Source organism: Chelmon rostratus, chromosome 15, assembly GCF_017976325.1.
Source record: "Chelmon rostratus isolate fCheRos1 chromosome 15, fCheRos1.pri, whole genome shotgun sequence".
NCBI lineage: Eukaryota > Metazoa > Chordata > Actinopteri > Chaetodontiformes > Chaetodontidae > Chelmon > Chelmon rostratus.
This window is the reverse complement of record NC_055672.1, coordinates 17315214-17333514: the sequence shown is the minus strand read 5'-3', so window position 1 is coordinate 17333514 and position 18301 is coordinate 17315214. Positions and strand designations below refer to the sequence as shown.

Here is an 18301-nt window from a genome sequence, read left to right as displayed (position 1 = left end):
GATATTCCAAATCTAATTTAATACATGATTGGTTGTCTGTTTTCCAAGAAATATCACCTTTTAGAGAAAAGAAAACGCAATATGTTCATTCTAGTTCAAGTTGTCTTTCCATTTCATCCATAAAAACAGCTTTTTTTTAGCACAAGGGAGCTGTAATCTTCTACTTACTATGATCTTTGCCCTGGCCAGCAGCAGTGGCCACACTGGGCTGAGGGGTGACGGGCATCAGGGCCTGTCTGATGGCCTTCTCCCAGCCCTGCGCCACCTCCATGCCGACTCCTGAGGCGGCCAGAGCGGGGCTGTGGTAGTGACTGCAGTTGTTCTCCCCTACATAGTAGACCATGGTGGCTGTGATGATCTCAAAGCAGTGTGGGTTGCTGCCCTGGGCCAGGTTGCTGTAGTCTCTGGACTGTTCCACTTGGAGGATCTCGGACAGAGGGATTTCCTGCGGGAGGGGCGAGGAGCACAGGTTACGACTAAGATCAAAACAAACAAAAGGCAAAATATTATATTCTGGCTTTCTCAAATAAAAAAGATCCAGCAATGTGTTTTTTAAGTTTTATTCCTCTGAGCGATGTCTTCACAGTCAACCAATACACCTGAGGCACAAACTATCTCAAAAACTCTCCTCAACAAAACAAAACCGTCCCAACAGCAGATAGAACCAAAACACACACATGCCCAAACACATCTCAGCAACATGTATCATACACATCTGGTTACCACTGGAGGAGAGTTAAGAAACAGGAGAACAAAAGAAAGAGATATAGAAACACCTCACTGGATAATTAGATAAAATGTATGAAAATATGATGACAAAAACACGTGACAAGTTTCTGTCTTACCTTTTTAAAAACATCAACTGGTAATTATCCCATTTAAAGAAAATGAACACAGAATGCCGAATAACAATAACATGACAGAAACAATGCGGACACAGGTAGGAACACTCACACTCTCCAGAAAGTCTCCGCACAGAAAACCTTCCTCCTGTATTCACAGTGTTGATTATACAGTCCCAGCTCTAACTTTCTCTTTCACTCCTCTCTCTCTCATGAGCATGCACAGAAAGGGCAGCTGAGGCACACTTTAAAACCCCTTCCCCTTCAGACTCTCTGTCAAATCAAAGAGAGGAGGGAGGGTCAAAAATTAAAAAACACACAGCGGTTCCAGCCAATGGGGGCTCGCAGAGGCACACGCTGTCCCCTCCGCGTGGCTCACCGCAGAGTATCAGATGAAGTGCTTGTGGTTAGCGGGGCCGGGTCACGTGAGCGGGGCCCTGCGGTGGCTGAAGTGCTCTGGTTCCCTGATTACAAGGCAGGGCCAGCCAGAGGCCCCATCTGAGCACGAGCCGCTGGCGCTACCGCTAGCCACCGAGACGAAAGACACGGCAAACTACCGTTTCTCCGCAGGGTCGTGGTGTGTGAGTGGGTGGGTGTGTGTGTTTGAGTGTGACAGGACTCAATCTGGCAGAGACAGAGAGAAGCCCCCTCACCCCATAAAAGGTTCTTCAGAGAAAGCCACAAGTACAGGGGTCTCATCTTCAAACGAGGAGCCGTTATGGCTTCCAAATGGAGAAAATGGCTGCCATGCCTGGCAAGCAAGCCACCACGCGACCACCGCTAATCAGATTGGAGGTATAAAGAAAAGAGGAGAGGGGAGGACAGTGGCCACACACTGATGAGCAGCAGGCTAGAAACTTCAGGGAAATGAAAGGAAAATGCCCAAGACAGACGGTTTCCCGGATACAGACGGAGCATATGGAGAATCTGTGGTTTCGGAGAAGAAACCCTTGAAAGAACCTTTTTCTACTATAATGTGCAAGGAAATCATCTCACGTTATCTATCATGGATAAAAATCTGCTACTCGCAAGCAACATGGAACAAAGACCAAACTTTGAAGCATGAAAAGACGGCATTTACTGCTAGCCTTCAATTAGCCTCCTGAAGGTCTTAAACGTAGCTTGGAGTGCCAAGTTGATAATAAAGAACCACATAAAGCTGCCAGTAAACACACCCTGAGGAGCCGGTCCCTGCTGAGGTTTCCTCTCCAAGGCTTTAGTGGCAGGGCATGCAGGGTGTGACAGAATAATTTGGAGAGAAGGGTGAAGGAATTAAGTCTTTTTCAGGCTTGTTTCAAAACAAACATGAGAGGGAGGTAGTGAGAAAGAAAGACACACACGGGACTATAGATACAGCTGCATGTAAAACCACCTGTTTCACACACACACACACACACACACATACACACTCAAAGAGAACGTGCTGGCTCTCACACTGGAAAACACACCATCCCACTGCAAGACAACTCTGACCACAGCCGGAGGAGGTGTCACAGTCTCAAAACACACAAAGCGACATGAACAATAAAACGATTACATCCCCCCACCCTACACACACACACACACACACACAACCACCAACACACATGTGGAAGTCTTTACCTTGCACGCTGTAGTTCCCTCCCTCAGTCCTCACTGTGTAATTACTGTGCCATTAAGCCCCTGCGGCAGTGTAATGACTGACTATGTTGCTGGCTCTGAGCGGGAAGTGTCACACACTCTCCACAACTGATTTTACGTATCGAAATTGCAGCGTTTCACTCACAGCTAGCGCGCACTTTGAAATGAATTCTGGGTTATCTTTCTATCTCATTGTCTACTTCTTCAAGTTCAACTTTGCAAAGTAATCATGCATCAAAACTACCCCTGTAAATCCATTTTTTCTCCTGACTACTTGTGCATCGCCGAAGCCTAAATGTCGACTCTCTCACCAAAACCCCTTCAAATGTCCCGTCTGATCTGATACACAACAGCGAAAGATCGCGACCGACTCGATCCTCTCACTTCGTGCAGGGAAGAGACCAGGCTGCATGGTGAAAAACCACAGGGGAAATTTCAGTGGACCGAACTGACCTCAGGGTAGTTCACAGTTGCAACACAGCAGCCCTCAAGCTGAGTCACACAGCTACAACTGGTTAGATTTCATTTACATACGGCTCACAAGTGTGACAGACAACACTGACATGAAAATGACTTGAGCATCACCACTTTTGAATGGCAAATGTGCAATAACTATGGCGCTATAATGGGGGACTTTGTAGATATAATTCACCGTGAACTCAGCACTGAATCAACTTGTATTAAGCTGCTCCATTTTCTGACAGTTTAATAAGTGCTACTGTGTGACTGCTGTGGAGGACAAGACATGACTTTCCAAGAACAAGGCACAGATGATAGTTTAATGCTTACTTTGTAAAACTTGGCCCCGGTGTCATTCTGGAAGAGACTCAGGCTCTTGCTGTCCAGCCTCCAGTAATGTCTCTTCCGCTGTTAAAAGGGGAAAAACAAACACCAGCTTAGTCCAAATGGCAAAACAGGCGTGACCTACCAGTATTACACTACTTTGAATTATTTTGTTTCTCAAGGAAAATACCTTCTGTGCTGAATTCAACACATGTGAACAGCTTTGGAGAAGTTTTCCCCAGCATACAGGCTAAGCACAGTCCATTTCAGACTGGGCTCCTTTGTTGGGCTTTTGGGGTTATCAGTCTTACCAGGTTGTCCCTGCTCGTATAATGAACCATCCAGCCCTCCTTCACCACAGTGGAGCTCCGCCTCTTGGTGTGTTTAATGGACTGGACCACCCGCATCAGAGGGATGTTGCTGCTAGTGGAAGGGCTAGACACACACGCACAAAAAAAATTGGATTTAATGGATTAATATGAGAGCTAAATCTTAAGAAAGGGTAATGGGTTGCATTTAAATTGACCTGTAGCAAGTTCAGGAAACCTTTCATATTTGCTTTTCTAACCATCCAGAGTCTGGTAGGTCTTTTCTGACACAACCCTGCACAGGAAGTGATGCATTTCATGTTTGCAGAAGTGGCTGGAAACATAAAAGTCATGCTGCTGGTGTAGAATAAACATTGGGCAGTTAGACCAGGTGGTTTAAAGCAGAACCGCAGAGTCCCTGATCTGAATCATGATGGTGACCTTTGCGGCATATCTTCCCTTTCTCACTCAGTGTAAATGTAAGATGGCACAGTGCCAGCCACAATGTTTGTCTCCGAGTTGGGCACCAGAAGTGAAAATGTAGTTATGTTAAAGTGGACAGCCTCTGATCAAATCAACATCTTCATACCTAATTGTTTTGATGGGCTCTTCGTCCTTCTCTCTGTCCAAGAATGGAGAATCCATGTCAAACATCCTCTCATCCGGGGTGGAGGGCTCCTCTGGGTCGTCCAGTCCTCTGCTGCCATCCATGTCGGTACTGTCCACTTCCATGGTATCCATGGTAGTGTCAGAGTCTGGGCCAGGGCTGGCTGGCTCTGTATATTAAATAGCAAACATTTCAAGATAGCAAATATCAGGGATATACCACTGTCACTGTGAAATTGGATGCAGAACTTACCTCCATTGAAGTCCACCTCCCCCAAACAGTCTCTAGGTACCTTTGAAGCACATCGCTTATGGCAGTTGAATCTGCAATCTAGATGATGTAAAAAGAAAAAAAAATCATCCAAATGTTCTAATATGAACCACAGTGTCTTTTGACACTTCGAGACGGAGTCCTACCTTTACACTGCATGCCCTGGCGAAAGAGACCCTTGAGCAGACGCTTGCAGTACTGGCAGATAGTGGGACGGGTGTAGGTGTGAATGGCGAAGGTGTGCGGCACCTTTACCCGTCCCAGCACCATCTTCTCCATCCAGATAGGCCTGCCGCTCCAGGACAGGATCCGCTTCCCCGCCTCCTGATGGGACCTCTGCTGCTGGGGTTTGGGAGGAAGGGGGGAAAAAAAAGGGCAGACAGAGAACCATTAGAAAGAATTAAAAACCATATGGAGGAAGGAAGTGAAGGGAATAATAGGGAGAGCAGCCTCAAAGGGAGTATTTGAGTGATAGGGAAAGACGGTGAATAATAACATGTCAGTAGAAGAAGAGGAAAGAAATCAGTGGAGAAGGGAAAAAGAAATCTGTCATACTGTGTTAGCATGACTGCATAGTTAACACGATCCCAGTGGTGGAAGCGCGGTTATTAGATTTGTCATGTTTTACCACATTTAGTGCATTTAGAGCATTTAGTTCTGATTTCATGTGAATGCATCAAGCAGTCTGGACGCTCCTGACAGAAACGGGAAGGAAGCTTCCTTTTTTGCCAACAAGTGAGTAGATACATAAACTCGTACTTCAATGGACTTTTAATGTCATTAGCATAATTACATTTCCTGATGACCTTTGGTGGGGACACACACACAAGAAGGGAATATTCCAGTGTGGGCTTATGCAAAAACAGTTTCATAAGACCTCGCTGAGGATCTCTCCGCAGAGCTCGGTGCAGCTCAATTCAATTTTCTGCATCAGTGGTATTCCACAACAGGGCCCCGGAGACTCGCCCGTGGAAAAGAGCCAAATTTGATAAGTTTAGACACGTTTAACAGTTGAGACAAAGCTTGTGAGCAGCGTGTAAAGCGACTGCCTCACATTCTTGGCCAATTCACCTGGCTTCCACTCTGATTTAGGCTGATGTCTAAACTCCAGCCAGCTAATTTTATGCATGAGGATTAAAAAAAAAACAAAAAAACATTACATCAGATCAGACATCAGCAGACACTGATGTCTTTCCAACTTTCCACAGTGCTCTTGGCACAGTTTTGGGTTCCTTCATTTCTATCGTCCCAATCAGAACTCACCTCGTCCAGGACGACCACGGCATTTTCAGCAGGTGCCGGTCGGGGGACAGAGAGGGAGGGTCCCGGCAGCGAGACATTGGAGAGTCGCCTCTTCCTGACACCAGTACAGTTATTTGGGATCTTAAAGGCGCAGCGCTTGTGGTAGTTAAGCCCACATCCTTAAAACGAGAAAACAAATGATATCAGTCACAAGAAGGTATAGGACTACAGCACACCAACCTGTGGGGTGAAAAAGGGGTGAACTTATTTTCATCCCACCAATGAGCCACATTATGGCCACACTGATGAATAGGCTTAAAAAAGAGAGATTATGCCTATGAATGTTTCACTGGCAAATAAATCAACTACGGAAATGTAATTCATAGTCACAGAGGACTTTAAATGCAGCCTAATGACATGAAAATGAAAGAGTATAATTCAAATCTGATCCAAAAAGGACAGAAAATAAGAGGCAAGCCAACGTGCCATAATTCCACTGGGATCTAAATGTCAACCATTTCACTGGCTACAGTGTCCGGACCGAGTCTTTCTTGTTTGCTTGTATATCTCCCTGATACATTGTTGGTGTGTTTGCGTGTGTGTGTGAGTGTGTGTGTGTGTGTATATGTGTGTGTGTGGAGCAGCGGTAGGAGAGAGGCTGGATTTTGTCCCAAAAATACAGTAAAAGTTCTTGCAGTGGGTTAGCTCAAAGGCTTGGCAATGACAGCAGGGTTCTGTAGTCTTCAATAAGATGTGCAAGTGTGTGTGTGTGTGTGTGTGTGTGTCTAACCTTCACATTTGAGCCCCTGGCGGACGAGACCCCATAGCATCTCCCCACAGTAGTCGCAAAAGGTGGGGGCCTTGTAAGAGTGGACATAAAGGGCATGGGGTCGAATCTGGAAGTCTTCAACTGTGGCTTGAGCTAGAAACAATGCACAAGTGGTGTAACTGAAACTTGGCGAAAGCAAAACAAATCTGGAAAACAGCTTTTACAAAAAATAAAAAATAAACGGAAGAATTGGAAGGAAACAAATGATGAGAAAAAATGACAAAGGAATAAGAAAGACAAGAGAGCAGCCATTTATCACATGCATTTGGCACATTTTTTAAATATAAGACCAACAAGAATATACACCGTCTCACTGTATGTGTGTATGTACATGAGTACAGAACTGAGATTCTCTCTCCAAGTGCTCTGGCACCAACAAATGGATGTGACTTCATGCAGGTGCTTTATCTAAACTGCTGCAGTAGAGGGCGCCACATCTGCAAAGACACGATTTCATCATTCCATGAATCAAAGTGATAGGGCACACCCAGAAGACACCAGAGAAATGCAGAATCATCCTGTTATATCAGTCCATCTTTGTTATTGTGGACATAACATCAAAGCCAACAGAGCTGTGGCTGCTCGCTTCCTGTCGCTCTCTTATTTCTCCTTCATGTCACCGTTGTTTTGAACCAAACACACACACACTGAGCTCATTGTTGGAAGCAAGAGCTGGTTAATCGTGGCTGTGATTCATCAAAGATCCGAAGATGAGTAAGATATGGAGGTGGCTGCTTCCAAAGCAGAGCCTGCGTTAGTGTTTCTCTCTGCCCCTCTGCAATCATTTACTGTATGTCTGCCGCCGCGGGGACCACAGAGGGAATGGTTAATCTTCACACTCGGGTTAAGCAGCTAAACCTATGCGGTGGTGACGGTGATGTCATGGTGTGTCTGTGTGTGTGTGTGTGTTCATTTCCTTTGAGGTGATTCACTCAAACGCGTTCTCTCTTGGACAACCGAGGACATTCTCAGCTGTTGTGGCCCTGATGAGATGCAGACCTGAACAACAAATATGACATGTGGCCACGAACACAAAAACATTTCCTTTTCCAAAGGCCGGCACATGCTTCGTATAAAGAAAAGAAGAAAAAAAAACATCCTTTATGCAAGAAAACAATTTAAGATTTGGAGAGAAATGTGACAGGAATCCTCACAGACAATAAAAAGCCAGTCACAATGAATCAATCTTATCTGTTCCTTCAACAAAACAATGCAAGGTTTCCAGAGGGAGGACAGGCCAAAGGCACATTTTTTAGGTCGACCCAAAAACGGAGATGATCAAAGCTATTTCTCTTCATCTTTAAGTCAGTTCCTGGGACCACTGCAACAGAATCCTCAGAGATATTCACGCCATTAATACACGCAGGCCACATTTGTCTCCGTTTCAGAGAAGTGCGATGGCTGCTGGGATGATTTTCACACTTCGGGTTTCATTTGAAAGAGAAGAAAGAACTCCAGCCCGTCACATGTCATGGGGCAAACATAGCTCCCCAGCACAGGCACATGAAAGGCGGCATTCATGAGCTTTTTCACACACGTCCACGAAACAACCGGCCGCTTCTTAGCAGCCGCACTGTTATGCAATGCTTGTTGCGCTAATCGGCATCAAACAACAGCGAGCATCGAGTCGACGCGTCGCGTTTCGCAGCGATTCTCACGAGCAGAGAGGCCGATATGAATGCGCTGCCTGTCTGCTTCGAGCCTCCATTTGGAAGCCACAAGTTTTGCCATATTTCTGACAAACAGAAGGTACTGTAGAATATCTTTTCACACTGGCAGGAGTGGTGAATGAGGCGCTTGTGAAAGTGGGTGGGAATTTAAGGGAGTGAAAAACAGAACAAAGGGACGGTCGGTCAGGCCAAACCTCAAACCTCATGGGCCGAGATGGGCTGCGCAGTGTCCGCTGCGTCCAGGGCCGCCCCGCACGTCAGAGCGTGTTTACACTCCGCGGGTCTACTACAATCACTTACTGCAGGAAAAACAAGCCTTATTCTTTGAGGCCGCAGCCAAGAAAAAGCCACTTCTGCCTCCCTCTCGCAGCGAGAGACATATTCAGACCGTCTCTCTCCCACAGCCGCAGAGTCCAACAACAGGTTGGTTAAGGAAAACTGAACGGAAGATGACAGGAGACAAATTGTGGGGCGGAAAAGGGTTCGCATTTTCTCTGAACCAAATGAAAGGCTTGGGAACGTGAATCTCTCAGCTCGCGACTCTCAAACAAAGATCAAGTGTCTGCCATGCAAAGCCCCTCTCATGAAGAAGGCCAAGTTTATTGAGTGTTGGGTGAAATCTAAAAAAAACAACAGCGCCAGTTGAATGTGTGGCAAATCTGAGATCCGACTCTTCTGTGACGGTTTTCATCAGGTATAGCTCAGGCCATAAACTGTCAGGCTCCACTGGTGGAGCTTGCACCTGCAGATGGATTTGTTGAGGTAGGAGGGATTCGAATGAGAGAAAGCATGGAGGGAAATAGAGCAACAAAGACTGACACAAAAGAGAAGCACAAGACAAACACAGACAGTCAGAAACAAAAAGAAGGAAGTTCTCCAGTCTTTAGTCTACATTCCTCAGCCCTGATGCCTGAAGTATCCTCAGATCCTGAACCTATACAATCATCCCCTGTCTAAATCCCTGCAAACAATACTCTCAGCCCAGGAGAGAGGGGGAGATATTCAGCACAGGTGGTGTCAGGTGCTTCCCAGTGGAGACAGATGGAGCAGGAGAACAGATTACAGCAGAACAGATACTCTAAGCCGTTTGTTGGTCCCAGCACCGCACAGGAAGCTGATTCATTCATCGCAGGAAATGACAGAGAAAAACCGAACACCTGTGTAGCCGCTAGAGAGGTGCACAATCTGATGGAAGCCTTGACGGGGAAGAGAGACGCCAAAATTTCTCACAAAATAAAAAGCAAGAGCGTGAGCGAGCAGAGTGTGGAGTGATGTTTTAGCATCAGACCCGGTGAAGTGTGCTTCAATAAGACACATGAAGCTTTTTCCACTTTGTGAAAACACATGATTTTATAAAGTTTGACTGCATTCTGTTTTTATTTAGGTTTCACACAGCGTCCCAGCTTTCCTGGATTCAGGGCTGCAGTTTTAGACCATTGTTTGGACTTAAAACACTTTGTTTATACTGCTTGGTGGTATTCTCCTGTTTTGGAAGTCTAAAGAGGCAAGTTTCTTTGGACCATTTGTATATAATCTTTGCTGGTATTTCAACTGACATGAGCATGAGAGGACAGATAAAAACTGTTTCTATAATCTTTTTTGAACACATCTATTCCAATTTTCTATATGTTACATATGCTAAAAGTCTCCTGCTGGGTTTCTGTCCCATACTATTTGTTAGCAGCTTTCAAGCCAATATAACCCTGCTGCCTCTGACCCTAAGCTTCCATGATGAGGGTCAAAACGTTATTAGGATAACATTACCAGTTATAAAAATGGATCTGTTGGATCTGTTTTCTTTTCCTTCACAAAGACGCTAAGTAGCAATTGATTTTGTAATGTTTCAACCAATCTGAGACGCTGGAGAAAAGCCTAAATCATCCGACACAATCAAGGTAAGACACTATGCAGCAATTCACAGTTCCAATGCAGCGTACGTACCGGACAGCACCACCTCAATGAGGTCCCCTTCGTGGATGTCTTCTGCCGAGGTCAGCCTCTGCAGGATGTTCTCGTCGTTCAAGTTGTGGCGGAACAGCAGGATCTTGTCGTACATGCCGAAGAAGCCGCACTCTGGAAACTGGAGGGAGATGCAGATATGAGCGGAGATATCAGCAAAGTAAAGCTATTAGTGAAGTCCTAAGCCTGATAAATAATGATAGAGATAATGTGTAAGCAGAGTGTCCGGACATTAATGGTTACAGCGCTGTGGTGGGTCCACATCTCACACAGCAACTATGAGAAAGACATACAGATGGGCCCCGTTACACTGACTTGTATTAACAATCTTTTCCATAGCAGACCTCCCGTAAATACACACAAGCACACACACACTCACTCACTTTACGTCATTTTCATTGGCTTACATCACCATCAGTAATCTGAATGCAGTGGCTCAGGAAGAGAGCTCCTGCTCAGACCTTTCCTCCCTTCAGAAGACACTAACGTAGGAGGAAATACCTATGCCTTTCATTGAAGACTGATACCCATTTATTCCTATCACAAACACAATTAGTCTTCACATTCACATTGTTTGCACATATATGGCGCCATTTTAACGCAAACCTGAAATAATCCTGATTAACTACTCAAAAAAACATGTCCAATAAGCGAACACAATGACCATGCTGGATTCCAGCATGACCGAGACCCTCCACTCAGCAGTCACAGCCGATGTCTGGGCCAAACTAAACCTAGACGAGCCAGGTCTGACCTGGAGCTGAGTGCACAGACGCAAAGTCACGTGAGCATGTGAAGGAAGGGGACGGGGAGCAGGGTGGGAGTGGGAGACGGGGGAGGAGGAGGAGGAGGAGGAGGAGGTAAACATCCTGAGAGGAGTAGAGGAGAATCAGCTCACAGGAAGTGCAGCGCCAGTCAATACTGAGTCACTTCCTGTTCTGTGGGCAGGCCATAGCCTCTTAGAGAGCGATGTTGACACAAGGAAAGGGCTACAACCAAATTATACACTTTATATATTATATACATATATAATTATTAACACATACACAGCCTATATGCAAACATCTACCGTACACATGCAGTTAAAATTGAAGCCTGCACAAAGGAGACTCCTGCTTTGAGGTGCAGGGTGAGGTTGCTCTCATGTCCTGCACAGCATAACATCACTGACGGTGCGGAAAAATCCAATCAACAGTAGATGGATGTTCAGAGCCGTCCCGCACGGTTTGTATCAAAGTGGGAACTGGGGCCCAGTAATTCAACACCAAGGCTTGAGCCCAGTCTCAGTGCCAAGCAGGCTGGTACTGGAGGATCCACCAGCTGTTTCCCCCTGAACCAGGGTCACACACAATGGGCCACACAGAACAATGCCACCAGGCCCAGGAGCACCGGGTTTGGCAAAGCGTCTGGGCACGGGACACACAAGACACCTGGAGCCTTTCAACTGCCAAGAAACACAGATACAGAGACAGCAAGACAGATTGATGCGCTCAGGAAAACATGGGTGTATCAGATGACTTGTGTCAACAGAGCCAAAAGTATGAACAGTCAGACGGCAAAAATGTAATTCAGAACACAGGCACTGACAACTACTGAGGCTTGCTCCGGCCTTTCAGGACCTGGTCCCCCTGCCCCCAGCCTGCACTCTGACCTCCCGGTGGGACCAGTTTCCCTTCAGGGATCAGTAAAGTACAGCATCATAACACAAAACATCACTTCTTGTACAGCAATGGGATTTTCCCATGATGACCCACAAAGCACAGGGTGCTCAGAATAGCATTCGTGATCTGTCTATAGCTCCACTCAAGGAATAAACAACATGCAATTAAAGCATCAATACTCCTCTGTGCAGATATTATGCTACTGTTGGATGCGGCGTAAGGCAGAATGGCACCAGGATATTGTTTCTGGAGAGGCACGCCGCTGTTGAGCGTTCCAAATGTTACATTCAATTCACCTCCGATGTATTGGGCTAGAGGTAGATAACTCACTGGCAGGCATCTGAAAACCAAAACTGTCAGTAGTGCTGGATACTACTAGGGGTAATTTGAAAAAATATGTTTATTTAATGTGACTTTGGGGCTGAGTGACCCTTTAAATAAACATGGCAATTCAATTTTCACTGAATGAGAAGGCTGAATTACTGCATTACTGCCATCTCAAAATTACCCCAATAACTGCTAGCATGGGCAGTCCTAAATGGAGGTACTGAGGTTGTGTGAGGTTAAACCTTGATATATAGTGTGAAATTATGTTTTGTTTTTTTTCTTTAATTACACCAGTACAAAGAGTTCACAGCAAAAAGATCCTGAGTTCACATTCACTGGAGGCCTTTTTTAGAGAATGTGCAGCGACAGTCTGGATGTCCTCTCCGTAGTCCTGTGGGTTTTCCAGGCGCTTTACTTTTGTCTCTCAGTCAGAAGAAATGCGTCTCGCATCTTGCACAATGCATGCTGGGAAAAGCTCCAGTTTCCCACAACTCCAAGCAGTATAAGTTCAGCTCTAGTTGAATCCCTTTAGTGCTGCTAGTAAAACCACAATCAATTTTTTCCACCAATCAGGGACATGTTTGATGTATAATGTATTTAAATCATACAAAGGGACACAATGGTCTGACGTACACTCTCAATCACATGGAGGCCTCGCCACTTTGATACTGATTTGATCTGAGTTGATAATACTGTGGTGCAGGCTATAGCAAAGCCTTCACAAACACTGTGGGCATGTGGTGTTGTGAGTGGTAGATATTTTGTGTAGTCATCGTATAAAGACACCCTCATCCTTCAACATGTCGCAGAGCAGTCTAATATCGACGCATCCCTGTGTGACGCTGAGTTCCACTGCTTCAAAAAACATCGCAAACGCTAACATGAGAAGCGAGAACGGAAACAGTTTGTGAGGAGAGAGTTCTGAGTACAACAAGGCACGCGCCTGCATAATGGAACATTTCCAACCCGCCCCCTCCTTCTGACATACCTACATCCTAAACCCTCACACCCTCTGAGGTGATTGATGCTACGTGCCTCAAACCAACACCACCACAGGCAGTGGGGGCATCCTTCCTGCAGTGTCACAGTAGGGTTTTCCTCCACTCGCCTGCTCTCGAACCCACACATGCACAAAAAAGTATGGTCGGCGCCCGAATCTAGCCGGCTGGAGTCACCCCCTCTTGGCACCCCTTGGAACATTTCCACTGTACAGAATGTGTCCCATTCCAGAGCAGGAGCATCTGCAGGCCGGCACGCAACGGCTGCAAGGGCAGAGGACACCACTTTTTTCCAAACGCCATGAAAGCAAGAGGAAGCCAGAGGTACAAGAACAATAGATTGGCAGGTTGATGACAGCTTTTAACAATATGTTGTTCAGGTCACACAGATCAGGTGATAACTGATGGTTAACCTGCGGGTGCATGCATGCATAAAAGAGTAATCAGTCTATCCACACACATTTTTAGCTCCCAGCACACATGCATGTGAAAATAAACCTCCAGCGTGCTCCTGTACACATATGCACCCTCACACACCATCACCCACACATGCTACTGCATACATCTCCGAAGCCCATAGTGACTAAGCATGTCTTTTGTCATCTTCAAACACAAATCCATTCAGTCGAGCAGCCGCGACCACACACGCACACCAAAGACCCCGGCGCGGAGGAGCTGTGTGTGAGGTCCACAAGTCAGGCTGGAAAGACGAGTGGAAAGGGGCTTTGCAGTAGTAAGCTTTTGTTAAACGAACTAATCCGCCATTGATATGCTAAATCCTGTTATAAGGAAAGAGAGTTCGAGGCAGGAGAGAAGAGGGGAGATGATGGTGGGAGAGGGCCAGGGAGCGGGATAGATCCGAAATACGGTCCTATTTCATTGGCAGCCAAAAATAAATTACCTCAAGACAGCCATGGAAAAATTATCTGGTTTGAATAACCAAGAGTGCCATTTGGCAATGATGAATACTGATGCTTTCTCTTGCATAGCTATTGCTATCAGTTGCTTTGTAATGCTCAAAATGATAAATTAGGGAAATGACTCATAAGTCATAACTCATCCGCGAACGACAAATGATGAATGCAACATTTAAACTGGAGGGGGAAAAAAAAGGTGCGGCGTGAGTTGAACGTTCTGCTGAATTTCCTTGCCATCAGTGTGAAAAAACACAAAACCTACGTGTGACAGAGGGGAATCAAGGTTTTTTGTTGAAACAGAACAGCGTTCACATGACTATGTGGTTAGTGTCTCTGTGTATATGCGATGTGTGGCAGAGGTGGGGGGGCTAAAGGGAAGCAGTGTTGAGAGCGGTGCACAGGCTCTGACAGATGGCCATGTGATACCAGTGAGGAAGAGTATGCTGCTTGACCTCAGGCTGCCTCACATCTTTATTAGTCTGGCAGCAGGCCAGACAGATGTGAAGGACAGCAAGAGAAAAAGGTCCTGCATGAGCTAAAGGTTGTACATACATGTGTAGCTAAGTAAACAGTGCAATTCATAAAAACAGCTAGTACAGCTCTTTGAAGAAGTATTATTGCTAATCGGCTAGCAAAAACATTATACGTGTCCCCTTTTGAGAGGAGAGCAAATGCTGTTTCAGGTCATGTCTACACGAAACTGCAACCAACTGGACAATCATTTGGGCTATAAGATGTCAAGAAATAGCAAACACAAAATGCTTCAGAAAGCTCAAAATGCTGTCATCAAACCAACACCAAAGAAATTCAGTTTATCATCACATTAGATGAGGCAACGCTGCAAATTCTCCTTTCTTTGTCCTTCAAAGTCTGCCTTTCATCCACATTGACACACTGTTCTAGACCACCAACAATGGGTCTTTTCACAAACACTCTTCAAAGTGGATGCATTGGAAAATGGCAGTTTTGTGATTCTGTATGATTGTCATGTGATCGCTGGCATCGCGCTGTCATGTGATTTGATTTTGATTATCTTGGCCTGTGCCATTCTTTATTTTTACTCTGTAAATAACTCATCTGTCACAGCCACAACCCGACGGTATTTACGTTAAGGCTGGAGAAATTCAAGCAAAAATGTTAGTTTAGAAAAGAACACAAACATGGTGAACTGTCATTATGCAAAGTAACACATTTATGTTAAGAAAATTAACCAAAGGTGTCCTTTTTGGACGCTTTGTTTCCAAACACACAGCCCATCCAACGATGGCCCAGGACGTCAACCTTCCACAAGTTAGATTTTCTCCAGATCCTTGTGATCTAGGTGTGACAGGTGTCCTGCTATCCGAGAGTACTGAACAACAAGCAGCACTTCTATGGCCATTGGAGGAGATCTTTAGCATTCTACTATTGTTCTGGCATTTCAATCAGATGGTGCACCTGGAGAAATAAACCTGAACAAGCGAAGAGTGGATGGAAAACATTACAAGTGTTTTCAACTTGACGCCAATTTGAATCTGAAGTCCAGCTGGGAAACTGTGCTGAAGGTGAATGAGCAAGTCTCTCGCTCTGCAACTTCTTCTGTGCTGCCCTTGAACATGCACTTAGCTCCAGACTGAAGACTCTTATTATACCGGTCACAACATATTATATATATTGCATTATGGACAAGCTATAGCATGACAACAGCGAGAGGAGACGATTATCTAAACCCCCTGCAGAGGGCAAAACCCACATATGTTCGTTAAGGTACTGGGTTCATGTGAATATTTAACCGGAGTCAGGAGGTGGAAGGCTGTTGTTCATTTAGCTTGAGGTGGCAAGATGAAGACTGTCACAAGATCACTGTGATACAAGGTGCTTTTATTCACAAGACAAATAAGTCCATTGAATGATGTCTCTGAAATTATTTAGCTCCACGACACAGACCGCACAGCCCCAGAGACCCTCCACCAGAAGACACAAGATGTTGATTGCTATTTGTTTCTGTTTTATATCTGACCACACACCAGGAGGGATCTGTTTTCTCTGGAGCAGCATCCTCTGATCAAGCTCTTTTTTGCACAATTTTGTTTCTCTGGTCAGCGATATACGTCCCAGGATGACTGGAGGAGGACAAACCGATCAATCTGTTGACCTCTGCAAGAGAGTTGAATCAAATAGTTTTTATATTCAAACTTGGTAAATAACTCCAAGCACGACATGATGAGTTTTAACGTGCAGCAGATTTAATGTGTAACATGCTCCGCAGTAAGTCATGAAACCGGCAATTCCACTGAGCCATAGAGAGGGTTTCACAAATAGGAAAACAGTTTTTATTTCAAAACGACGGGGAAACAGTTGTTTGACTTTGAGGTGTACGTTAATGGCCACAACAGAGGAAAATATACTTCAATAACTCGTCAAACGAATGCGCTGGAAAATCCAATTATGTGCTCACGCGAAACATGGGGGGAAACTGTGTAATTACTTTGTTCAAGTCACATCAAACACGGTGTGGAAAACTGTGTTAATCTATTAAAGTCAACAGTGGGATTGTATTTGTTTTCATTACATATTATTAATGTAATACCAAGCAAAAGTTTTCCACACAGCATGGTACAAGTCACACATTTGTACAATTACTACATGTGGGCATCTATATAATTCATTTGTTACTTGGAGTGAGGCATCAAAAGAGGCTCCACTGGAAACACTCAGGCTTTCCACTGTTTTTGGTCCTCTTTTAACAGTTTCCATATAATTTACTTTTGATGGTGCAGATGTCTCCACTGTACTGTAGGTATGAATTCAACATAAACATTCTTAGTCTTCAATTCAGTTTTTTAAAGACATTGTCCTCATTGTTTTTACTATTTAGTGGAGGGAATGGTTCGAGCTTCATGAGCTGAGCAGAGAGCAGAACATCTTGCAAGTGCATACATAACCACAGTGGCGCACATGAGCAACTGAACACATCACTACTTGAACTATAAAAAATGATGGCTAATAAACAAATTGAAACTTCGATTCCACATGCGATGCAAATAACTGTGCTCAAATTAAAACATGCAAGAGAAACTAACTGGAATGTGCGTACAGTGGCATGTCGACAGAATGCACTGTCAAGGCTACGTTCAACACTACGAACACATCAACATTTTCAAGTCAGGTTGCATTGTTGCTTATCAGGTGAAAGGTTTATCAAATCTCTTCACATCAGAGAGCTTTTGTGATGCGAAGTGACGGCATCATCCACACCACCCATTGCTCTATTCACCTAGCAAGACATTTAAAATGATTGGGCAGGGTGTGACAATATACTGTACATTTAGTGACAACAGTCCATCACGAGTTATCTTTAGTTATAATCTTCTGCTCTGCAGCCAGTGCACGAAAACAAACAGCAAAATGCATGCTTCATTTCATTGGTGCATTACATAGGACTATTTGCTCCTCCGTTTGCAGGTACAGGCCCCAAAAAAAACATAGTACATTTGGAGGCACAAAGAGCATGAGGGGGGTCTGTGTAACTGACTGACAAAGCACTACCCTCATATGGTTTATATTCAAGCAAGCATCTTTGAACACTTGCAGGATCACACAAACTCAACCCGTGACGCTCCACAACATACGCACATCCATAACGTGGGCTCCCAGCGAAGTCAAGTCAGCTTCTTTTTTCGCCGCAGTGGGAAGACTTCACTAAGGGCAACCAACTGAAGCAGCCACGCGTAGCGGAAACGAAACTCATTTGGGGGGAGCGTGGCGAGAGAAGGTGTGACTTTCTCACTCCACAGGCTGAATAACGTCTTTCCTTCCATGTGGCAGAATATGGCTCATGGTTCATTCATAGTTTCAGCTGTGCGAGGCTGTATCATCACGGAACACAGCGGTACGATCTTCAAAACAGCGGATCCAGTCTGAATGACATCTGATGCACTCAAGGTTTCAGCCAAGCGTGGAATGAAGCTTTACTTGGAATACATCTGGCGCAATAGTCAATTTCAAAGTGCATCTCACCGTGGCGATGCTCTTTCAAAACTGCAACACACACCATGTCAGCTGAAAATCACCGCCACTCAGTTGTAACTCGCCCCGCTTTGTGCAGCTGCTTTGTGCGGACAAGAGGCAGCGCAATGACAAAGCAACTTATTGTTTGACCAACATCTGAAAGCCCTCGACCACTTCTCACTTCTTCTATTTTTCCTGCATGTTTCCGAGACGTGCGAACACTGCAGCCTGGCTGAGGCGTAGCTGACTCGTAAGATGAGAAGCGCAGGGGTTTGAAA

General features: G+C 45.2%; 1 protein-coding gene across 2 annotated transcripts in view; it reads right to left on the bottom strand.

Annotated features, from left to right (window-relative positions):
- Positions 1–18301, bottom strand: part of prkd3 (protein kinase D3) — a 34823-nt gene that overhangs the window by 6349 nt on the left and 10173 nt on the right. The window contains exons 3-11 of one of the 2 annotated variants that reach the window (XM_041953289.1): positions 10113–10251; positions 6463–6594; positions 5694–5851; positions 4577–4772; positions 4413–4490; positions 4143–4329; positions 3557–3680; positions 3252–3329; positions 169–445 (exon numbers count right to left, since the gene is read on the bottom strand). In XM_041953289.1, the coding sequence (XP_041809223.1) occupies positions 169–445; positions 3252–3329; positions 3557–3680; positions 4143–4329; positions 4413–4490; positions 4577–4772; positions 5694–5851; positions 6463–6594; positions 10113–10251 (1369 nt within the window). The remainder of the gene's footprint in view (positions 1–168; positions 446–3251; positions 3330–3556; positions 3681–4142; positions 4330–4412; positions 4491–4576; positions 4773–5693; positions 5852–6462; positions 6595–10112; positions 10252–18301) is intronic. The other variant, XM_041953290.1, reaches the window with a different exon arrangement.